Source organism: Bufo bufo, chromosome 1 (genome assembly GCF_905171765.1).
Source record: "Bufo bufo chromosome 1, aBufBuf1.1, whole genome shotgun sequence".
NCBI lineage: Eukaryota > Metazoa > Chordata > Amphibia > Anura > Bufonidae > Bufo > Bufo bufo.
In genome coordinates, this window is record NC_053389.1 from 807,021,999 (window position 1) to 807,044,760 (window position 22,762).

The 22,762-nt window shown below is 44.2% G+C and overlaps 1 protein-coding gene and 4 non-coding genes across 6 annotated transcripts in view; 3 read left to right on the top strand and 2 right to left on the bottom strand.

Annotated features, from left to right (window-relative positions):
• Positions 1-314: 314 nt before the first annotated feature.
• TRNAL-AAG lies at positions 315-396 on the top strand. The gene has a single exon. It is a non-coding gene; the product is annotated as a tRNA-Leu (tRNA).
• Positions 397-670: 274 nt separating this feature from the next.
• On the bottom strand, positions 671-742 carry TRNAP-UGG. Its single transcript has one exon. It is a non-coding gene; the product is annotated as a tRNA-Pro (tRNA).
• Positions 743-853: 111 nt separating this feature from the next.
• Positions 854-22,762, top strand: part of LOC120986551 (CD276 antigen-like) — a 61,368-nt gene continuing 39,459 nt past the window's right edge. Inside the window, exons 1-3 of one of the 2 annotated variants that reach the window (XM_040415187.1) lie at positions 854-937; positions 5,005-5,409; positions 13,286-13,606. In XM_040415187.1, the coding sequence (XP_040271121.1) occupies positions 874-937; positions 5,005-5,409; positions 13,286-13,419 (603 nt within the window). In that variant the 5' untranslated portion in view covers positions 854-873 and the 3' untranslated portion in view covers positions 13,420-13,606. Of the gene's footprint in view, positions 938-5,004; positions 5,410-13,285; positions 13,607-22,762 lie in introns of those variants that run through there. The other variant, XM_040415188.1, reaches the window with a different exon arrangement.
• On the bottom strand, positions 12,275-12,346 carry TRNAP-UGG. The gene has a single exon. It is a non-coding gene; the product is annotated as a tRNA-Pro (tRNA).
• TRNAL-AAG lies at positions 14,790-14,871 on the top strand. Its single transcript has one exon. It is a non-coding gene; the product is annotated as a tRNA-Leu (tRNA).

The window sequence follows — 22,762 nt, forward strand, 5'->3', positions numbered from 1 at the left end:
ACACAGCGACGTGACTACAAGGACATGCTCGCCACCTGGTGTTTAAACGGAGTACTACACGGTGCCGTGAATACAAGGACATGCTCGCCACCTGGTGTCCAAAATGTAAACTCCACCAACTCCAGTCTCCGTGGATCAGCTTCCTGTGGATGCCATTAGTGGGGGTTGTAGTTTTATAGCAGCTTCCTTCCCCAGCCTCATGGAATGAAAACGTGAGGTTTCGCCTCTAAACTTACATAAAAACCAGAAATAACATTCACTTTACAGAGGCGCAGTAAAAGTCTGACCATCCACAACAGAGCAGGGTGCAGTCAGGTAGCGTGGCCGAGCGGTCTAAGGCGCTGGATTAAGGCTCCAGTCTCTTCGGGGGCGTGGGTTCGAATCCCACCGCTGCCAGAAATGTTTTTTTTCTTTTTCTTCTTTTCTCCCCCTCCAAATGTTCAACCTAATTTTCAATGTATGTGGTATAAAATCCTGTCCACATGTACCGTCTCCCCTGCGGCAAAAAAGTGCAGCAACAGCATCCTCTGTTCTGAATGTAATATTCTGTTAAGCATTGATATCATTCGTGCAAAAAAAAAAAAAAAAAAAAAAAATCCCATGGGCAGCCTGACTATAATTATGCAATAATAATGAACCGATTTGGAAATAATAAAAAAAAAAAAAATTAGGGCTCGTCCGGGATTTGAACCCGGGACCTCTCGCACCCAAAGCGAGAATCATACCCCTAGACCAACGAGCCAGCTGTAGGTAATCTATGACAGGACTGTCTGTGAGCTTCACTGCACTCGATTTCTAGGAAACAGAAAGTATCAGTGTAGAGAAGGCTGTGTCCAGAGAGCAGAGCAGCACTCTTCACCTCCCCACATTAGGATGAAGATGATGAGAGTGGTGGTTGTGATCCCAGTCACCTTGTACCTGGTGACGGTGCTGGAAGGTAAGAAGACCCCTGACTGTCTCTGTACTTACTGCAGTCTCTGACTGTCACTGCACACCCACTGGGTGAGGAGACAGAGGACTCCTCTGGGTGACTTTTTCCGTAAATGTAAATTTCTGATGTATGTTATGCGTCGATTCCGCACCATTTGTAAGATCTCTGCTTGCAGTCAGCGAATGCGGACATTCTGTTTCACATGCCAAGACTGGCTCTGTGTTCGCCATGGAGGGCTCTGATGCAGGGCGCTTCTTTCTATTTTAGGGCAGGTTTTCAGTCTCGTTGACAGTAAGCAGAGGTCTTAAAACTGTGAGGAATCGATACAAAAAGTATCTTACTTAGGCCTCATTCACACGACCGTTGTTTTATTCCGTGTCCGTTCCGTTTTTCGTGATTTTCTGCGGACCCATGGGTCCGTTGAAAACTCGGCTAATGCACTGTTTGCCATCCGCATCCGCGATCCGTGGTTCCAGTCCGTCCAAAAAATATAACCTGTCCTATTATTTTCGCGGAAAACGGTTCGTGGACCCATTCAAGTCAATGGGACCGCTAAAAAACACGGAGGCACACGAGATTGTCGTCCGCGTCCGTTTCTTTCCTATCATTTGCATGGCAAACCTGTCTTAGATTTTTTTTTACTTTCCTTTATGTCTGGTGGTCCTCCAAAAATAAAGGAAGACACACGGAAACAAAAACGGAAACGGATCATGGAACAACGGAACCCCACTTTGCGGAACGGAACACAACAACGGTCGTGTGCATGAGGCCTTAGAGAGTGGCCGAGCTTTAAAGTTTGAGGAGATTAAGTAGTAATTGTGCTTTATTTTTACAGAACACCTAAAAAATGATCGGTGGGGGTCTGTCACCCTGCATCTCTGCCGGTCGGCTGTTTGGCGGTAGCTCTGGTCCCGACCACTGTGTAGTGGATGGAGCTGGTTACTATTCACTTCAATGGGAGCAGCCCTGCAGTACCAGCTCCATCCACTACAAAAAGCATGGCGCTGTTTAGTTCCAGCGTTAGAGCAAACAAACCGGATTTGGGGGTGCGGGGTGTCAGACCTGTGTCAGTCAGATGGCGGTGGCCTGTCCTGAGGATAAGTTGTCACTTTTGTTAACCTGACACTGTCGTGAGTGCCGTTACATTGTGACAGGTAAGGTCCAGGGCGTCGTGTTTTCCGATGTTATCATTTCTGCGATATCATATAGCCTTCCACTAAACTTCCCTGAGGGGGGAGCAAAAGGACTGACGATTGGGGCGAGCTGACGAGCAGAGCGCGGTCTATTCACAAACGTTTAATAAAAAGTTTAACAAAAATTGTTATTATTCAAAAAAAATCACACAATGAGTGACGTAAAAACGAAACCCCCCAAAATGATCCCCAAATAGTGCAGACCCCTGAATACAGACCCTTCATCAGCCCCTCTACACAAATACAGACCCCTAAAAGGAAAACAGACCCCAGATGAGACCCCTTCACTCGCTTCATGTTCTCTGGGGTGAGGACCTCTGGCCATGTGACCTTGGATGTCTGGTCCTTCAATATAAGCAAGCACCAAACCTCCTGATAGTCCATATACGCCATGGACACATTTTCGGCAGAACCGTAATATCCATGCCCCCCTTACCCCTAGTTCACTACAAAATCTGGTGGGAGAAAGGCAGAGGGGAGACCCACGGCAATTTACAACAGTATCTGCACCCAGGGGATGAAGCCACAATGGAAATTAGCGCCTCTTTCAGGAGGCTAAGTGCAGGTGCAACACTTGGCATGGAGATGAGGTTGGAAGATTTATGATGGGTGGAAAACAGTATGTTATATACTAACACGTAACATCGTCCCTTTAAATAAACAGTTACTATGCAGAAATATCCTGTAAGCTGAGCTTCATGAAAATCCCCAGCATTTACAACCTCACGTGTCACTGCTCAGCTGTAGCCGGGAAATTCTAGTCTTGTGTAATAGTCACATAGTAACACATAGTAACACATAGTAACACATAGTAAAACACTCAAGTCCCTGAAGTTCAGCCGATAGATCAGTTATATAACATTGTTCCATTCATTATACACCTCAATCCCATATCAGATAATGGGTGCACGGACACTCATGTCCTTCCACGTTTTTTGCAGGCGCAATAAAATGAATGGGTCCCAAGATACAGACGGGTGTGAGCCCTCACTTCGGGGTGTATAACTACTATAATACTGCCTACTACAAAGAAAAATATAACTACTATAATACTGCTCCTATATACAAGAATATAACTACTATAATACTGCATCCTATGTACAAGAATATAACTACTATAATACTGCTCCTATGTACAGGAATATAACTACTGTAATACTGCTCCTATGTACAAGAATATAACTACTATAATACTGCTACTATGTACAAGAATATAACTACTATAATACTGCTCCTATATACAAGAATATAACTACTATAATACTGCTCCTATGTACAAGAATATAACTACTATAATACTGCTCCTATGTACAAGAATATAACTACTATAATACTGCTCCTATGTACAAGAATATAACTACTATAATACTGCTCCTATGTACAAGAATATAACTACTATAATACTGCTCCTATGTACAAGAATATAACTACTATAATACTGCCCCTATGTACAAGAATATAACTACTATAATACTGCTCCTATGTACAAGAATATAACTACTATAATACTGCCTCCTATGTACAAGAATATAACTACTATAATACTGCTCCTATGTACAAGAATATAACTGCTATAATACTGCTCCTATATACAAGAATATAACTACTATAATACTGCTCCTATGTACAAGAATATAACTAATATAATACTGCCTCCTATGTACAAGTATATAACTACTATAATACTGCTCCTATGTACAAGAATATAACTACTATAATACTGCTCCTATGTACAAGAATATAACTACTATAATACTGCTCCTATGTACAAGAATATAACTACTATAATACTGCCCCTATGTACAAGAATATAACTACTATAATACTGCTCCTATGTACAAGAATATAACTACTATAATACTGCCTCCTATGTACAAGAATATAACTACTATAATACTGCTCCTATGTACAAGAATATAACTGCTATAATACTGCTCCTATATACAAGAATATAACTACTATAATACTGCTCCTATGTACAAGAATATAACTAATATAATACTGCCTCCTATGTACAAGTATATAACTACTATAATACTGCTCCTATGTACAAGAATATAACTACTATAATACTGCTCCTATGTACAAGAATATAACTACTATAATTCTGCCTCCTATGTACAAGAATATAACTACTATAATACTGCCCCCTATGTATAAGAATATAACTACTATAATACTGCTTCTATGTACAAGAATATAACTACTATAATACTGCTCCTATGTACAAGAATATAACTACTATAATACTGCTCCTATGTACAAGAATATAACTAATATAATACTGCTCCTATGTACAAGTATATAACTACTATAATACTGCTCCTATGTACAAGAATATAACTACTATAATACTGCTCCTATGTACAAGAATATAACTGCTATAATACTGCCTGCTATGTACAAGAATATAACTACTATAATACTGCCTCCTATGTACAAGAATATAACTACTATAATACTGCTATGTACAAGAATATAACTACTATAATACTGCCCCCTGTGTACAAGAATATAACTACTATAATGCTGCCTCCTATGTACAAGAATATAACTACTATAATACTGCTCCTATGTACAAGAATATAACTACTATAATACTGCTCCTATGTACAAGAATATAACTACTATAATACTGCTCCTATGTACAAGAATATAACTACTATAATACTGCCTCCTATGTATAAGAAAAAACTAATTATAACATTTGCACCCTGTGTGTCCAATTTCTTAACTCCTCTCAGTGTACTGTGCAGTGGATACTGAGGTTATTTAAATTTGTGGTAACAGAGTTTGATAATGATGTTGATGATGATGATGATGATGATGATGATGATGATGAGTATCTCTTCACTCTTCGGCTTTTCTCTCCTTGTTTAGGATGTCTGACCTGTCCAGAGGAGGAACACATGGTCTCTTTCCCGAGAGACACCACTGCTGTCCTTCCTTGCTTTTTTCGGCCTTCTCTGAGATTCTCAGACCGGTTGTTGAGAGTCTCGTGGCAGAAGGAACATGAAGTGGAAGATTTAGTTGTTCACTTCCAGAATGGGAATGACACAGGTGACAAACAGAATGAACTGTTCAAGGGACGAACTACGATGTCCAAGAACTGGTTTGTCGAAGGAAACGCCACCCTGAAGTTAGAACATGTGAGAAAGAAGGATTCTGGGAAATATACTTGTTGGGTCACTGTGTATCCGATCCGGCCAGGGCTACAATGTAAATGTTGTGTAGTGGTGCTGGACATTTCAGACCAAAAGAACATGCAGTTGACTATTTCACCAGGTAAGCAATGTTTTGAAGACCAATTCCTTATAATAGTAAACTATGGTGATCAATCAGATCTAAAAAAGTATTTCCCATCCAGAAAATGTCTCATTGATCTTGTGGATAACATCGAGAGTAGCATATGTCCTTATCAGATGTCGAAAGGCTATTAGAACAGGGGCAGATATAGGGAGGGCAGAGATAGCAGTTTGCCCACAGCCGTGTTGCTCAAGGATGCTCCAAGGCCCAATGCCATGTTCAAAGACACCAGTATTATAAATAAATCTATAAAGATTTTGCATTGAAGCCAAGAAACTTAGAGTTATGTCTCTGGTGGGAATATATATACTTATAGAGTTAGGTTCTTCAGTGCTTGGTGTGTTGATGGGGGCTTAAGATGGCTGCATTGATTGGACTTTTGGCGGCTTACTGGAGGTTTCCCTCACAACAATGAAGGGGTTGTTGTTTGTGGCAATTACGTAAGTGTCCTTTTTCTTGGAAGCCACTCGTCTTATTCAGTCCTGGATGATGATTGGGTAACAGTTTTAGCATACTCCAAGGCACAGACAGGTCTTTGAGACCTGACTTATTCAGGTTCTTCTAGAAGACAAATACTACAATACTGCCCCCTATGTACAAAAATGTATCTGCTCCACACCTCAACACTGAAATTGCAACACCAAGAAAGAGACATCCTGGAATTATGGAAATCACAAGGTCAATAGACATGTTAATGATATACAGACATGGTCGGCTGCCCATCTGATATTTCTGGCAAATGCCAGATAGGCCAGTTAATGAGTGGACCACTGGCTTCTGGGGCATTGGTAGGCCAGAGCTTGAGAAGTGGTGGCCGCGGCAAATACAACTGTATTCCATTTCTCAGACCGGCAATACAGTTAAATAGTCTGGCAGGGTACAGGAACCGATGGTTCTCGCCCTGCCATTCACTCTCATAGGCCACAGGTCACTAGACCCGAAGCCTATCAGGCAGCACAAGCAGTAATAGAGCAATGACATCATCGTAATCACATAATCGGCACTCTGACTTTATAGCGAACATCTCCACCGGGACGCAGGCAACTCAGGACGCAGGCTTGAAGAGACCTTTGGCCTGCTTCTCAGACTAAAACATGGACCCACTGAGCTGAGTATCTTGATCTTTTCTATCATTTTTGGGAAATACAGAGGGGGCAATAAATGGGCCAGTATTACTATTACAGTAGGGGCCTTATTACCACAAGGGGTCAATTTAAAGGGCCTTATTACTACTGGGAGTCCTTTTTGGGGGCTTACTACTGGGGGCACTATTACTGATGGGGGCACTTTGGTAAGTTTTATCACTACTGAGGGGACTGTTGGATATTATTACTACTGGTGGTACTTTGGGAAAGGCGCATTATTATGATTGGTCACAATATTGAGGGTATTAATACTAATGGGGCATTCTTAGGTAGCATTATCACTGTAGGGGCACTGTTAGTAATGAGGCCACTCTGGGAGAGAATTATAATTAGTGGGACTTTTGGGAAACACTATTAGTAAGTGGGGGGGCTATCTGTACGGCACTGTTTTTTCTTCAGGATAATACTTAGGGGCATTGGGAAACATTGTGGGCACAGTATTGGAAGTAGCAGAAGAATAATACTTTTGGGGCACTAGGTGGGAGGGGGTGATGGAAATTTGAGTAAGCTAAGATGTCTGTGTGGCAAACTCTGTAGAAATAAGACATGGGTGAAAGATGCTATCATGGTGGTCTGTTCTTATTGGAGAAGATGAGAAAAGAGAACATCTAGACTAGAGGAGAAATCACTGGATGTAAGAGGTATGTGGTGATGTACACTCCCTTATGTTTGGTAAAGGTGAGTATAATGTCAATCCAAATATGTCATCAGGACCCCTTTGGAGGGGGGAGGTGGAGGTTGGATTGGGGGGAGGCACAAATAGTTCCCTTTACAATTGCTAACCAATGACATCCCAGATGTGCTTCATGCAAGACAAGTCTGGAGACGCTGCAGGTTATGGTAGCACGTTGGTATGCAGACTGCTCACAGAAGTGGCCATACCACCGGTTCCATCACCAAATCAATGTGACCCTGAGGTGTTACTGTAGTGCTTGAAAATTAGATAATTTGTAGATCTTTCTCAATTACAGCTTGTCCTTCTTGGTGATGCAATTTCAGAGTTGAGGAGTGTATAAAATAGCTTCTAAGCACAAATATATAACTACTATAATACTGCCCCCTATGTACAAGAATATAACAGCTATAATACTGCCCCCTATGTACAAGAATATAACAGCTATAATACTGCTCCTATGTACAAAAACATATCTACTATAATTCTGCCTCCTATGTACAATAATATAACTACTATAATACTGCTCTTATGTACAAGAATTTAACTACTATAATACTGCTCCTATGTACAAGAATATAACTACTATAATACTACCTCCTATGTACAAGAATATAACTACTATAATACTGCTCCTATGTACAAGAATATAACTACTATAATACTGCCTCCTATGTACAAGAATATAACTACTATAATACTGCTCCTACGTACAAGGATATAACTACTATAATACTGCTCCTATGTACAAGAATATAACTACTATAATACTGCTCCTATGTACAAGAATATAACTACTATAATACTGCTCCTATGTACAAGAATATAACTACTATAATACTGCTCCTATGTACAAGAATATAACTACTATAATACTGCTCCTATGTACAAGAATATAACTACTATAATCCTACCTCCTATGTACAAGAATATAACTACTCTAATACTGCCTTCTATGTACAAGAATATAACTACTATAATACTGACTCCTATATACAAGAATATAACTACTATAATACTGCTCCTATGTACAAGAATATAACTGCTATAATACTGCTTCTATGTACAAAAGTATAACTACTATAATACTGCCTCCTATGTACAAAAGTATAACTACTATAATACTGCCTCCTATGTACAAGAATATAACTACTATAATACTGCTCCTATATACAAGAATATAACTACTATAATACTGCTTCTACCTACAACAATATAACTACTATAATACTGCCTCCTATGTACAAGAATATAACTACTATAATACTGCTCCTATATACAAGAATATAACTACTATAATACTGCTCCTATGTACAAGAATATAACTGCTGTAATACTGCTTCTATGTACAAAAGTATAACTACTATAATACTGCCTCCTATGTACAAGAATATAACTACTATATTACTGCTCCTATGTACAAGAATATAACTACTATAATACTACCTCCTATGTACAAGAATATAACTACTATAATACTGCTCCTATACAGAAGAATATAACTACTATAATACTGCTCCTATGTACAAGAATATAACTACTATAATACTGCTCCTATGTACAAGAATATAACTACTATAATACTGCTCCTATGTACAAGAATATAACTACTATAATACTGCTCCTATGTACAAAAATATAACTACTATATTACTACTCCTATGTACAAGAATATAACTACTATAATACTGCTCCTATGTACAAGAATATAACTACTATAATACTGCCTCCTATGTACAAGAATATAACTACTATAATACTGCCTCCTATATACAAGAATATAACTACTATAATACTGCTCCTATGTACAAGAATATAACTACTATAATACTGCCTCCTATATACAAGAATATAACTACTATAATACTGCTCCTATGTACAAGAATATAACTGCTATAATACTGCTTCTATGTACAAAAGTATAACTACTTTCCCTTATCGTCCTCGGCAGCACAGAATGGGTTAACGTTGACCTCTTTTAGTTTCATAGGACCGCCCACCTAGATTTAAACAATCAAACAATTAGTTAATCACATAATCAATACGCCTATAAGGTCTGGTGAATTGCAACTGCCCCTTGTATTTTTTTTATGTCCTCATTTCTGAGGAATCTGCCCACCTGTCTGGTGTGGTGAAGATCGGCCACCTATGCCGTGGGGTGTGTCCCAGGCTCCAGGCCAAGTGTCCAGCAGTGCCACGGGTGTGTCCTTGGCGCTAGCACTATGCCGCATCCACGATGTGCGCGCCGGCAGGAGGTCTCCGTTGCGGTCTGATAACCGCTGCCCTGCCGATGATCCGCGCAGTGTGCGCCCGACGCCCGGCATTTGAAATCCCCAGCATGCCTCTCCTAGGATCGGAGGAGGCCACCGCACTTCCGGGTTCGGGCAGCGTCTGACGTCATCAGTCAGCGCGCCCTCTGGGGCCAATGGGAAGCCGCAGGAGCGGCTGACGTCACCAGGCGGCGTCCAGGGCGCCAGATTCAAATATTTAAGGTGGATGCAGGCTGGAGCAAGCTGCCATAAGTGCCTGGCAGCCGAGCTCCTGTGAAGTTAAGGTATTGTGTCAGCTGGGGGCCCTTCTGACTAAGATCACCTTGCTGGTTTTGCTCATTGTATGTCTGTTTTCTCTGTTCCAGATGTCTGGGCTTCCTGGTTCAGTGAGAAAGAAGTCTAAGAAGCACAGACACAGATATTGCCTGTCATGTGAGCAGCCTCTACCTGATGAACAGCGAGAGGACTACTGTGACAACTGTATGGCGGCGGATTCTGTCCATTCTCATAGATCTTCTGCTGGTTCAAAAAAGTCTAGGAAGAAGCAATCCTGCTGCATCTCCTGTATTCAGCCCTTACCTGAGGATTCACAGTCCAATATCTGCGCTTCCTGCACTCAGCCTGAAGACAAGTCTGATGCAGAGTCCAGAAAACTAATGAGCCTCTTTAAGTCCTTTCTGACAAAGCAGAAACAGAAAGCCAAAAAGAGAAAGCGCGATCCTATCTCCTCATCCTCTGACGAGTCTCTGACGTCTGAGAGCGAAGACTCAGGCTCGGATTGGGAAGTCTCTAATATGGAGGAGAATTTCCTTTTTGATAGGAAAAATGCGAATCGCTTAATCAAGGACGTAAAGGGAATAATGGAGACTAAGGAAGACCCTGTTGCCGCACAGGACAAGGAGAGTCTCTTCTATTTCCCAAAGAAAAAAGCTTCAGTCCTTCCAAGCCATCCAGTTCTGGACTCCATATTCCAGAAGGAATGTAAATGTCCCCTCAGGAAAATAGATCCGGGCTCAAGATTCCGTTCCATTTATAAGATTGACTCCGCTGAGTCCTCAAGCTGGGAAGTCCCCGCTAGAGTTGATCCTGCGGTAACAAGGCTGGCTAAAAGGTCCTTCTTTCCCGCAGATGACTCCGCGCTGCTGAGGGACCCGATGGACAGAAAGGCAGATAACTTGCTAAAGAGACTGCATTCTTACTTGGCCACGTTAAGTAAGGCAGCCATGGCAGCAGTACCAGTGGCTCGAGCCCTCAGAATCTGGCTAAGTCACCTAGGAAGGGACATTGAGGACGGAGTCTCCAGAGAAGACCTGCTCCTTCAACTGCCGTCCCTTAAAATGGCCGCTGAGTTTTTGTGCGACTTTCCAGTGGATTCGCTGAGATTCCTGGCTAAAGATATGGCCCTCTCAAATTCAATAAGAAGGACCTTGTGGCTCAAGCTATGGGCAGGAGATGTTGCCTCAAAGACCAACCTCTGCGCTCTACCCTTTGAGCCTGGGAGACTGTTCGGCTCTCAGCTAGACAAGCTGTTAGAAGCCAATTCGGATGAAAAATCTCTGAAGTTCCCTCAGTTTAAAACCAAGAACCGTCCAAGGAATTTTCGTCCCTTTGGTAGGCAGCCTTACCGCAGAACAGGCTATCGTGGGCGATCTAGCAGAGGCCGGTCAGACAGAAGAGTCCTTCCCAGTTCTGCTGAAAAAGCAAGAGGAAAGGAAGACATCAGTAAAAACTCCAAGGCTGATTTCTGACGTCGAAAGCCAGTCTGTAGGAGGTCGCTTATCCTACTTCTACAACAACTGGGAGAGAATCACTACAGACAAATGGGTTCTGGATCTAATAAGGGACGGATACTCGCTAGAGTTTCTTCATCAGCCAAGAAGCAGATTTCTGTTTCAAAGAGAAGACCCTCGTATAGATCACCTGGTGGACCAATTTCTAAAGAAAGGAGCTTTAGAACGGGTACCAAGTGGTCAAGAAAAAAAGGGAGTCTACTCCAGGTTGTTTCTAGTCCCAAAAGCAAGCGGGGATTGGCGTCTCGTTATAGACCTCAGATACTTAAATCATTTTCTGAGAAAAATCCATTTCAAGATGGAAACATTAAGATCGGTGGTGTCCACTCTTCAGCGAGATCAGTTCATGGCCTCCCTGGACTTGGAGGACGCCTACCTGCATGTGCCCATAAGATCTTCCTCAAGGAAATTCCTAAGAGTGGCCGTCAGAAGAGCAGGGAGGATCCTGCACTTTCAATTCAGAGCGTTGCCCTTCGGGCTGACGTCCGCACCCAGGATTTTTACCAAAATATCAGTGGTGGCAGCAGTGCATCTACGCTTACAGGCCATTCAAGTCTATCCTTACCTCGACGACTGGCTAGTGGCAGCAGCAACGGAGGAACAGTTACAACTTCATCTCCGTACAGTCATCTCGCTTCTCCAGTCCCTCGGTTTCATAATGAGTTGGAAGAAATCTCAGCTCTCCCCAACGACGTCGAAAAGATTCTTGGGGATGGTGATAGACACCCGCTGCATGAAAGTGTTCCTTCCTTCAGACAAGGGTCAGAAGATCAGAGAGGAAGTGAGAATATAACTACTATAATACTGCTCCTATGTACAAAAGTATAACTGCTATGATACCACCCGCTACATTCATGAATATAATTTACCACATATAATGGTTTGACCAGTGTACCAGTATATATATCTATTAGCGGTATGATGCTGCAAGATATTAATAGAATCTCTGTCAGTATAAAGAAAACAGGGCTCGTCCAGGATTTGAACCCGGGACCTCTCGCACCCAAAGCGAGAATCATACCCCTAGACCAACGAGCCAGCTGTAGGAAACCTATAACAGGACTGTATATGAGCTTCACCACACTTGATTTCTAGGAAACAGAAAGACACCAGACGACAGCTGCACAGCCTGTCAGGTGTCTACACAGGAGTGTCATGTACTGAGCCGGGGACCAGCTACTTCCTGGGTCTGCAAGGACAAGGTGGTTTTCCTCGCTTATCACGTGTGATACTGCCTGCTGGACTGTGTATCTAATCCTATGATGTGTGATACTGCCTGCTGGACTGTGTATCCAATCCTATGATGTGTGATACTACCTGCTGGACTGTGTATCTAATCATATGATGTGTGATACTGCCTGCTGGACTGTGTATCTAATCCTATGATATGTGATACTGCCTGCTGGACTGTGTATCTAATCCTATGATGTGTGATACTGCCTGCTGGACTGTGTATCCAATCCTATGATGTGTGATACTGCCTGCTGGACTGTGTATCTAATCATATGATGTGTGATACTGCCTGCTGGACTGTGTATCTAATCCTATCATGTGTGATAATACCGGCTGCATTATGTATCTAATCCTGCGATGTGTGATACTGCCTGCTGGACTGTGTATCTAATCCTATCCTGTGTGATACTGTCTGCTGAGCCATGTATCTAATCCTATAATGTGTGAAACTGTCTGCTAAATCATGTATCTAATGCTATCATGTATGATACTGTCTGCTGAGCCGTGTATCTCATCCAATGATGTTTGATACTGCCAGCTGTGTTATGTATCTAATCCTGAGATGTCTGATACTGTCTGCTGAGTCTTGTATCTAGCTCTATCATGTGTGATACTGCCCGGTGGACTGTGTATCTAATCCGATTATGTGTGATACTGCCGGCTGAGATGTATCTAAGTCTCTTGTTTGAACTGGTAGGTCTAGGCATTGCACAGTCACATTTACAATGATGTCTTCTCTTGCAGGGAATGATCACTCTCATGCTGCGTGGGAGCGTGTCCTGGCTGCGTGTCTGTTCCTGCTCGTCGTGGTACTGTTCATGTTTCTTCCTTATTTCCTGTTCAGTAGACAGCAGTCCGGTCCATACGGGATCCTGTGAGCCGCTCGCGCTGCTCACTCCTCCCTGGTGCTTACATCATGAGGACTGAAAGATGATGGCGCCCCCTTTGGTGACACAAACAATCCATGTGATTCACTTACTCGCAGGGGACAGACTCATTTTGTGAAATACTTACGGCACAATCTGCACTTTCCTCTTCCCTGGGTCCGGTCGGTGGCGCTCGTTTGGACATTAAGGAATCTTTCTTCGGTTGGATCGCTAATGGTGAACTGTGCTGCACCTTCTACCCGCCGGCTACCAAATCCTACGTCTGAAAAGTTCTAGCTGCACAGTAATTTATTTCTCATGAAGTAGAAAAAATGGCTGACGGTGGCGGGGGCGTGCTTCCATATTTAGTTTCTAAGCTTTATATATGTTGTTCAGGTCATGGTCGACCAAGCTTTCGCAGAGTTTCCCATTGAATAAACAAATATATATTTTCAGTAAAAATTTAGTTTTTATATATTTTTTAAACTCTATTTAAATTTTCTTTTACTTTTCGTTTGGTCCCATAAAGCAGATGTACCTTTATATGCTTAGTCCCCCACCCAAAAAACTGGTTAGTCATTCCCATAGACTTGTATTGAAATTCTATATATGACAGACAAATTGCAACATTGATTTTGTTTAGGCTGTGCTTCTCCACTCCACCCCCCCCCCACTAGAAGGTTCTTATTCAGTTAGAAACTGTATACAAGAAGAGCAGTCAGAACCCCTCGTTGTCTGCAGATAGGAACCAGTGTTTAGTAGAAAAGACTGTAATGATGTTGATTTGACCCTAACCTCGTGCACACAGACGTTGCTGGTTTGTGGTCTATCCAACAAGAATCGGAGATGTTCTGTAATTTGTGATGCGGACAGCACAGTGATGGCCACTGACGTCCATTGAATGGGTCCGTGTGCGATTCGTAAAAAAGGTGGATTGGATACGGACCCAAAATACAGTGGTGTGACTGAGGCCTAGATCTGTAGGTAAAACATCCATGAGGCAGGAGGCTTCTTTCACTGGTCACAATAGGCCTGAGATCTACTCTGAGGTGTTGTCCTTCCGGTACAGCCCACCTATAAGGGGACATCCAGGATTAGGAAAAAGAACAGCACCCCCCCCCCCCTTTTGCATGGATTGTTTCTGGTATGGCAGCTCAGTCCAGGCTGCAATACCAAGTCCAGCCTGCGGAGACAAGGGGCGCTGTTTCTGGAATTTCTAATAATCCTGGTGAAATTTGTTGTGTGAGATGAAGATTACAACGGGGTCTAGCTCTGACATCACAACCTCCCACAACTGCTCCAAAATCCCTGCCCTGCTGAATGTTTTTTAAGTTTTAATGATGTTAAATCCAGAACAGTGTGTTGACAGATGTTTTTCAACAGGTAGCGTGGCCGAGCGGTCTAAGGCGCTGGATTAAGGCTCCAGTCTCTTCGGAGGCGTGGGTTCAAATCCCACCGCTGCCAGAAATGTTTTTGGATTCTGAGAAGACCTTTAGAGCAGTTCAGATCTGACACAACCATGTGATTGCAGGATGACAAATTCTTAAAGGGAGTGTCCCACGTAAAATGTTCTACATTTTCCAAACCAGACCCTGGGTGTGAACACTTTTGCAATTAAATGTCATTAAAATTTACTATGGCCACTGAGCTATTCACTGAAATCCATCTGTATAACGCCACCCGCTGTTTGTTCTTTTTCTAAATTCTTTGTCCTGCTCACTGAGATGGACGCACATGCTCAGTTCTATCCTTCAAATGCCACCAGCTGCAGTAGAAAGGACACACCCCTTAAAAAAGTGCACACCCCCTAAGCTACCAGCTTGAAATAACGCTAGCAGAGTAATTGGAGCAATGAATATGAAGATCTCTGGATCCATGTGAGGTGCAGGGCTTTGTTAGAATGAGGTTGTCATCTACTATATGATGTCTGATAAAAAAATTTACATTAATCATGGGACACATCCTTTAAAAGAATTTCGAGGAACACTTCAGGAAGCAATCTGTTATCCCTTGTACACACCGGTCTGACGTCTGTCTCTGGTTCTCTTCGTGCACTGCCCCTCAAGCCCTGTAGTCTGTAAGGTTTATGTGGAATGTTCCTTTAAGGGGAAAAAAATAAATCCGTTTTTACATTGAAAACTAGCCACTAGGTGGCAGTATGTTAATAAATAATTTTCTATTTTTTTAAATAAAATATAAATTATTGCTAGCTTTCCTCATAGTCCAATAGCTCAGGTTGTAGTTCTGCTCTTTCCAGTAGTGTAGCTGAGCAGTTTCAGGTGCTGGATTCAGTCTCTTTGGAGGTGTGCGTTTGAATCCCACCTAGGGTTACCATCTCACCGGCTACGCCAGTAATTGCTTTCTGCAGGTATTTTCCTATAAGGACTGTTACTAATAAGCACTTCCTTTGTGGGGCGCTTATTAGTACGGCATTTACACCCCCCCCCCCCATTTGTGTTAAGAAAAAATAAATAACTCACCTCCTCTATTTGCTCAGGACAGGAGCTGCGAGACGTCATCACTCTGGAGCGAAGGGGGAAGAGAAGGGGGCATCACAAATGGGGGCATTATTAATTCTGGGGAGCACTAATGGAGGCATTATTATTACCGAGGGCACTAATGGGGGCATTACTATTACTGGGGGGCACTATTAATACTGTAGGGCACTAATGGGGGCATCATTAATTATGAGGGGCACTAATAGGGGAATTTTTAATTCTGAGGGGCGCTAATGGGAGCATTACTACTACTGGGGGCACTAATAGGGGTATTATTAATTCTGGGGGCCCTAATGGAGGCATTACTATTACTGGGGGTACTAATGGGGCAATATTAATTCTGAGGGATGCTAATGGTGACATTATTAATTCTGGGGGCACTAATGGGGGCATTATATATTCTGGGGGGCACTAATGAAGGCATTTATATTACTGGGTGTCAGTAATGGGGGCATTTATATTACTGGGGGTCAGTAATGGGGGCATTATTAATACTGGGAGCCACATTGTGACATAGTGACTTGACACCTGTTATAGTCCACGCCCCCACAGCCACGCCCCCTTTGGGGTGTGGCTTAACTTGGCCAGTATTTTTGTTGGTAAAGTTGGCAACCCTAATCCCACCCCTTCCATAACTATCTCTTTCTTCACATCATTTTGTACTTTTCTGTGTTGACGCCCACTTTGCAGTAAGACCTCCGTGGACAGCTGCTTGCTCTTCTTCCATTTCCTTCCATGGTTCCAGTGATCCGATATCTACAACCTGCATTTGCCTTGTGTAACTGATATTCACCAGTCGTCCAGTAGGGGGCAATAGAATGACACATAACGCTTACTGACCTAGACTAGAAGCCTCCAGCTGCTGTGATGTGTCTCAGTGTAAGGCCTCGTTCAGGGGGCTGTAAGATATCCACAAATCCCAGGCCCTTGTACCTGGTGACGGTGCTAGAAGGTAAGAAGACCCCTGACTGTCTCTGTACTTACTGCAGTCTCTGACTGTCACTGCACATCCACCGGGTGTGGAGACAGAAGACTCCTCTGGGTGACTTTTTCCGTAATGGAAAGTTCTGCAGCTTTCTAATGTATATTATGCGTCGATTCCTCACCATTTGCAAGATCTCTGCTTGCAGTCAGTGAATGCGGACATTCTGTTTCACATACCAAGACTGATTCTGTGTTCTGCTCACACAGCCGCCATGGAGGGCTCTGATGCAGGGCGCTTCTCTCTATTTTAGGGCAGGTTTTCAGTCTCATTGACAGTAAGCAGGGGTCTTAAAATCCGTGAGGAATCAATACAAAACAGTTTCTTTCTTAGAGAGTGGCCGAGCTTTAAAGTTTGAGAAGATTAAGTAGTAATTGTGCTTTATTTCTACAGAACACCTTAAAAATGACCTATCTGATCGGTGGGGGTCCGACACCCTGCATCTCTGCCGGTCGGCTCATTTTTTTTATTATACAAAAAAAAAAAAAATCACACAATGAGCGACGTAAGAACGAAACCCCCCAAATGATCCCCAAATAGTGCAGACCCCTGAATACAGACCCTTCATCAGCCCCTCTACACAAATACAGACCCCTAAAAGGAGAACAGACCCCAGATGAGACCCCTTCACTCGCTTCATGTTCTCTGGGGTGAGGACCTCTGGCCATGTGACCTTGTATGTCTGGTCCTTGAATATTAACAAGCACCAAACCTCCTGATAGTCCATATACGCCATGGACACATTCTCGGCAGAACCGTAATATCCATGCCCCCCTTACCCCTAGTTCACTACAAAATCTGGTGGGAGAAAGGCAGAGGGGAGACCCACGGCAATTTACAACGGAATCTGCACCCAGGGGATGAAGCCACAATGGAAATTAGCGCCACTTTCAGGAGGCTAAGTGCAGGTGCACCACTTGGCATGGAGATGAGGTTGGAAGATTTATGATGGGTGGAAAACAGTATGTTATATACTAACACGTAACATCGTCCCTTTAAAGGGAACCTGTCATCAACGTTACGTTGACCTCTCTGAGAGCAGCATAAAATAGTGACAGAAATGCTGATGTCAGCGGTGTGTCACTCATGAGCTAAAAGTAGGTGGTTGCTGAGAACCAGCATCATAACCATTGCAACACAGGCCTGGAAAAGAGTCAAATCTTGAGAAAAGTCATGGCTATTCCTAATCTCCTGCTCTCCCGCCCATCCGCTGACTATTGGCAGTTTTCTCCTAGATAGAAAGAGAGAAAACTAGGTAGAAGACGGTCAGTCATCAGCAGGTGGGCAGGAGAGCAGGAATTCATGAATTACCAGGACTCTTCTCTGGTGGCCCTGACTCTTTTCCAGGCCCAGTCTGCAAGGATTGTGATGTTGGTTCTCGACAACCACTTACTTCAAACGTTTAAATGACAGACCGCTGAAATCAACTCACCTGTCTCTACTTTATTCTGCTGTTAGTATGGGCAGCATAGAGTTGATGACAGGTTCCCTTTAAGTAAACAGCTACTATGCAGAAATATCCTGTAAGCTGAGCTTCATGGACCTTCCCAGCATTTCTCACCTTACGTGTCAGCTGTAGCCGGGAATTTCTAGTCTTGTGTAATAGTCACATAGTAACACATAGTAACACATAGTAAAACACTCAAGTCCCTGAAGTTCAGCCGATAGATCAGTTATATAACATTGTTCCATTCATTATACACCTCAATCCCATATCAGATAATGGGTGCACGGACACCCATGTCCTTCCACGTTTTTTGCAGGCGCATTAAAATGAATGGGTCCCAAGATACAGACGTGTGTGAGCCCTCACTTCTGGGTGTATAACTACTATATTCCCTTAAGTCCCACCAGCAGCACAGATGAGGTCAACTACCCCCCATGGACTGGTAGGACCGGCAGAATTGTAATGAGCCCAAGAACCAATAATAAAGATTTACACCCCTACAAAAGGAGGGGACACCCCCCAGCCCACTGTGTTCTTTTCTGTCCTCCGGACAAGTGGACTGGCGGTTCCCCCTCCTTACTTTGGGGGAAGATTTTTTTCAATTTTGTTTTTTCTTTCAGTGTTTAGCCCCTCTTATATTACTATCCGGGGCTCCTGTTCTTGCTTACCTTCCCTCCCTTTTTTTCAGCAGGTTTCCTTGGATAGTGCGGCGCTCCGGTCTCTGCGGTGGGCGCCGCCATCACCGGAAGTGACGTCAGCCTCTGCGGCGTCACTTCCGGTTCTCGGCTGCCGCCGAGAATCTATTTCCCTGCCTGTATTTTGTTGCTATTCTAGCCGCTTTGGGGGGGAAGGGTACTAGCCTAATGGCATATTTAACATAGGATGTATAATCTTTAAATTTCAGGATCTAGATCTTAGATCCGCCTGGGGGCAGGATCTCCGCCCATGGGTGGAGCTCCGCCTATTTAAGGAGCCTCTTTGCTCTTAGTCTTTCTCTGGCAGCACACGCTTATTGTTAGCTAGCTCCCAGAGCCCAGTAGTACTCAGTACTTCGTTTTGCTGAAATCCATTTTTTTGGTTCTTCTGCTACGTCGCTCGGTGTGCTTCTGCCTACGTTCCTTTTCTTTGATGTCGTTTCCCTTGTCAGAATTTACTAATTCTCTGTTTTTTTGCAATCGATGGCTTCACCTAAAGACCCGGAGACCCGTAAATCGGTCTCAAAAAGGAAACACCTGGCCTGTTTCGACTGCAGCACGCTTCTGGACGACAATTGTCCTTTTTCAAGATGCAAGGGTTGCTGTAGATCCCAGTCGGCCATGGAACCCACCATGCAAGAAATGTACCAGTGGGTCAAGGGATATGTGGAGGAATCCATCAAAGGCGTGGTTATCCTTCTGTATGAGAGGCTTTCTGCTCCTACTCAGGCTCCTATGGATACCTCCGCGCCCGTTGAGAGACCTGCTGCAATTTCCTTGCTCTCTTCCTCTTCGGATGAAGAGGAGTTAACATCATGTTTTTTCCCTCCAGAAAAGACACAGAAATTGTTAAAGTCTATCAGGTCGGGGGACAATGATGTTGACCCTGGGGAGTCCTCCGATCCCGCCGGTCGGGCACAGCGTGTCTTTAAGGCGGATGAGACCCTTCTTTCCGTTATGCGGATGGAATGGAAGAAGCCTGAGAAGGGTCCAGTCCTGACTAAGAAATTCAGGACCATGTTTCCCATGGCTAACTACTTGGTGGAATCGTGGGGTTCCGTTCCCAAGGTGGACATGGCTATTGCCAAATTGTCCAAACGTACTCTGGTCCCAGCAGACGATGGGTCTAGTCTGCAAGACCCCCTTGATAGGAGGGCAGAGTGCACATTAAGAAGAGGCTACTCTGCAGCTGCCACCGAAGTTTGATCCTTCCTCCGTTTCCGTGTGAATCAAATTCAGACGGATGTTGACCAGAGAGTTTTTAGAGATGACATCCTGGCCGCATTTAAAACCGTCAATTTAGCGACGGACTTTCTGTGCGACACTGCACAGTTACAACTGAAATTAGCAGCCTAGTCCATGGCCTAGTTTCTGCAGCCCGCAGGCCCTTATGGCTTAAACCATGGGTCGCGGATAACGCTTTAAAATATAATCTGTGCAGTCTCTCCTTTGAGACAGACCGCTTGTTCGGCTCAGAATTAGACAAGATTATAGAGGGTGTCATGAGTTGGAGGTCCCAGGAGAGACCTCTGCGTCGTCAAGCAAAAACATACAGCAATACGGTACAGTTACAACAGAGTTTAGTGCACAAATAGAATCCAAGGAGGGAAACACAGGGAAATTGAGAATTCTATGTACCGTCCGCACAGTGGGAGAAAACCCCCCACTGCGCCACTATCTAGTAGTACTCCAGAGGGGCGTGACTAAGCAACTCCTGGTATTCACTAGGGCCCCAGATGGTAGGCTTAGGCTTTGCCGCAGGGAGTTGCCAGGGTCCACTCTGGAGCGTGAACTAGACAGTGACAACAGGAGCAAACGGACAACAGGTACCGACGGTACATAGGCAAACATAACAAACAGGCAAATACAAGCAGGCAACTAAAAACACAAGCAGGAGTTCACGCAAGGGAACAGGAGTGGCAATGAGCAGAGAAGGACTATCTCCACCAGTGGTATACTGCGTGGCCTTAACCATAGCACTCTGCAGCAAGGCACGCTGCAGCAAGGGCTTGCTGAACAGAGACATATGAATACACACAAGGTGACACAAACATAACTGGCAGAACAGATAACAGAAGCACAGGAAAGAGGACGGCAATGAACCAGTAGGAAACCCACAGAGCACAGACAGACACGGATCCCATGGGTCAGCAGCATGGGAGAGTGAGTACAAACTAGGAGCAGGACAAGACAACACACACCAGGAGAGCTGACCCAGAACTGAGGAAACCTCAGCCTTATATACAGGTTCCATGGGTGCAGCAGAGAGGCCACACCCATGGAGCAGACAGAGAGGATTAACTCCAGATAGGAACACAGGGGAGTTAACCCATAAAGAATCACAAAGAACACACAGAAACGAAACTTCAGCGAGGAGCGCCGAACGAGCAAGGATGGAAGGTCACAGCCAGAGATAGTGGCTGTGACAGAGGGCTAGGGAAGAGTCTACCCTAGCAGCCCTTTCGGGGACGGGGCAGACAAGATCGTGGCGGTAGATCGGGCCAACAAGCCAGAGAGCGAAGAGACTGGGGGGCGCAGCGAAGAAATTCAAAGCACCCTCGCAGAGGAGCTCGGGAGGATAAGCCCTCCTGACTATGGGCCTCTCAGAGGCTCTTGGATATTCCCCGCTACTCCTGCCATCCTTCCGGAATATTTTCAGGTACCTTGTCCCCTTGTACCCGTCGGGGGGCGTCGTTCAAGAAAATTTTGGCCCAGAAAATTCCGGACCCTTGGGTCCTAAAGGTCATATCCGAGGGCTACCTAATAAATCTCAAGTCGCCTCCCCCAAAAAGATTTGTCATCTATCAGCGCTTACTACCCGCCAAACAGGCGATTCTGGAGGTTTACGTCCAGGACTACATCCTCAAGGGCGCTCTGGAGGAGGTTCCGGCAGGAGAGCGGGGCTTAGGGATCTCCTGATGATCATCGATTTGAGATTTTTCAATTGATTTATAAGGAAGACAAAGTTTTGCATGGAAACTATCAGGTCAGTGATCCACGTTCTCAACCCGGGAGACGTGATGGCTACCCTGGACCTCAAGGATGCATATCTTCATATCCCCATCCAACCTGCTTCCCGAAGGTATCTCAGGATTGCGGTCCAGGTCTCGGGGGTCCTCAGGCATCTTCAGTTCGTCGCCTTACCTTTCGGGATTTCCTCTGCTCCTATCACTTTCACCAAGGTGGTGGTTTCGGTGGTGGAAGCTTTGAGGCTTCAAGGGCTGACCATAATTCCTTATCTGGACAATTGACTCCTAAAAGCCTCTTCGGTTCCAGTCCTTACCCACCATCTTCATTTAGCCATCTCCTTTCTGCTCCGACTAGGATGGATCATCATCAACTGGCAGAAGTCGAACGTGAGCCCGTCGACTTCGGTAACCTATCTAGGTTTCATAGTCGACTCCGTTGGGATGTCCCTTCAGTTGACTCCAGAAAAAAGAGCTCGGATTCTAGACCTGGCAAGGTTCCTTTCGGTTCCTCGTCGAGTTCCCAATCGGACTCTCATGAAGATGTTGGGGCTCATGTCAGCGTCTGCGGATGCAGTCCCTTGGGCTTTGTGGCACCTCCGCCCTCTACAATCGGAGGTCCTTGCCGAATGGGATGGCAGCCCTGCCGGGCTAAATTCCCTATGCTCCCTGTCTCGTCAGACTCGAACCTCCCTGAGATGGTGGTTTCATCTGTCCCCGGGGGGAAGTCTTTTACCCAGCCACCCTGGATTATATTGACAACGGAC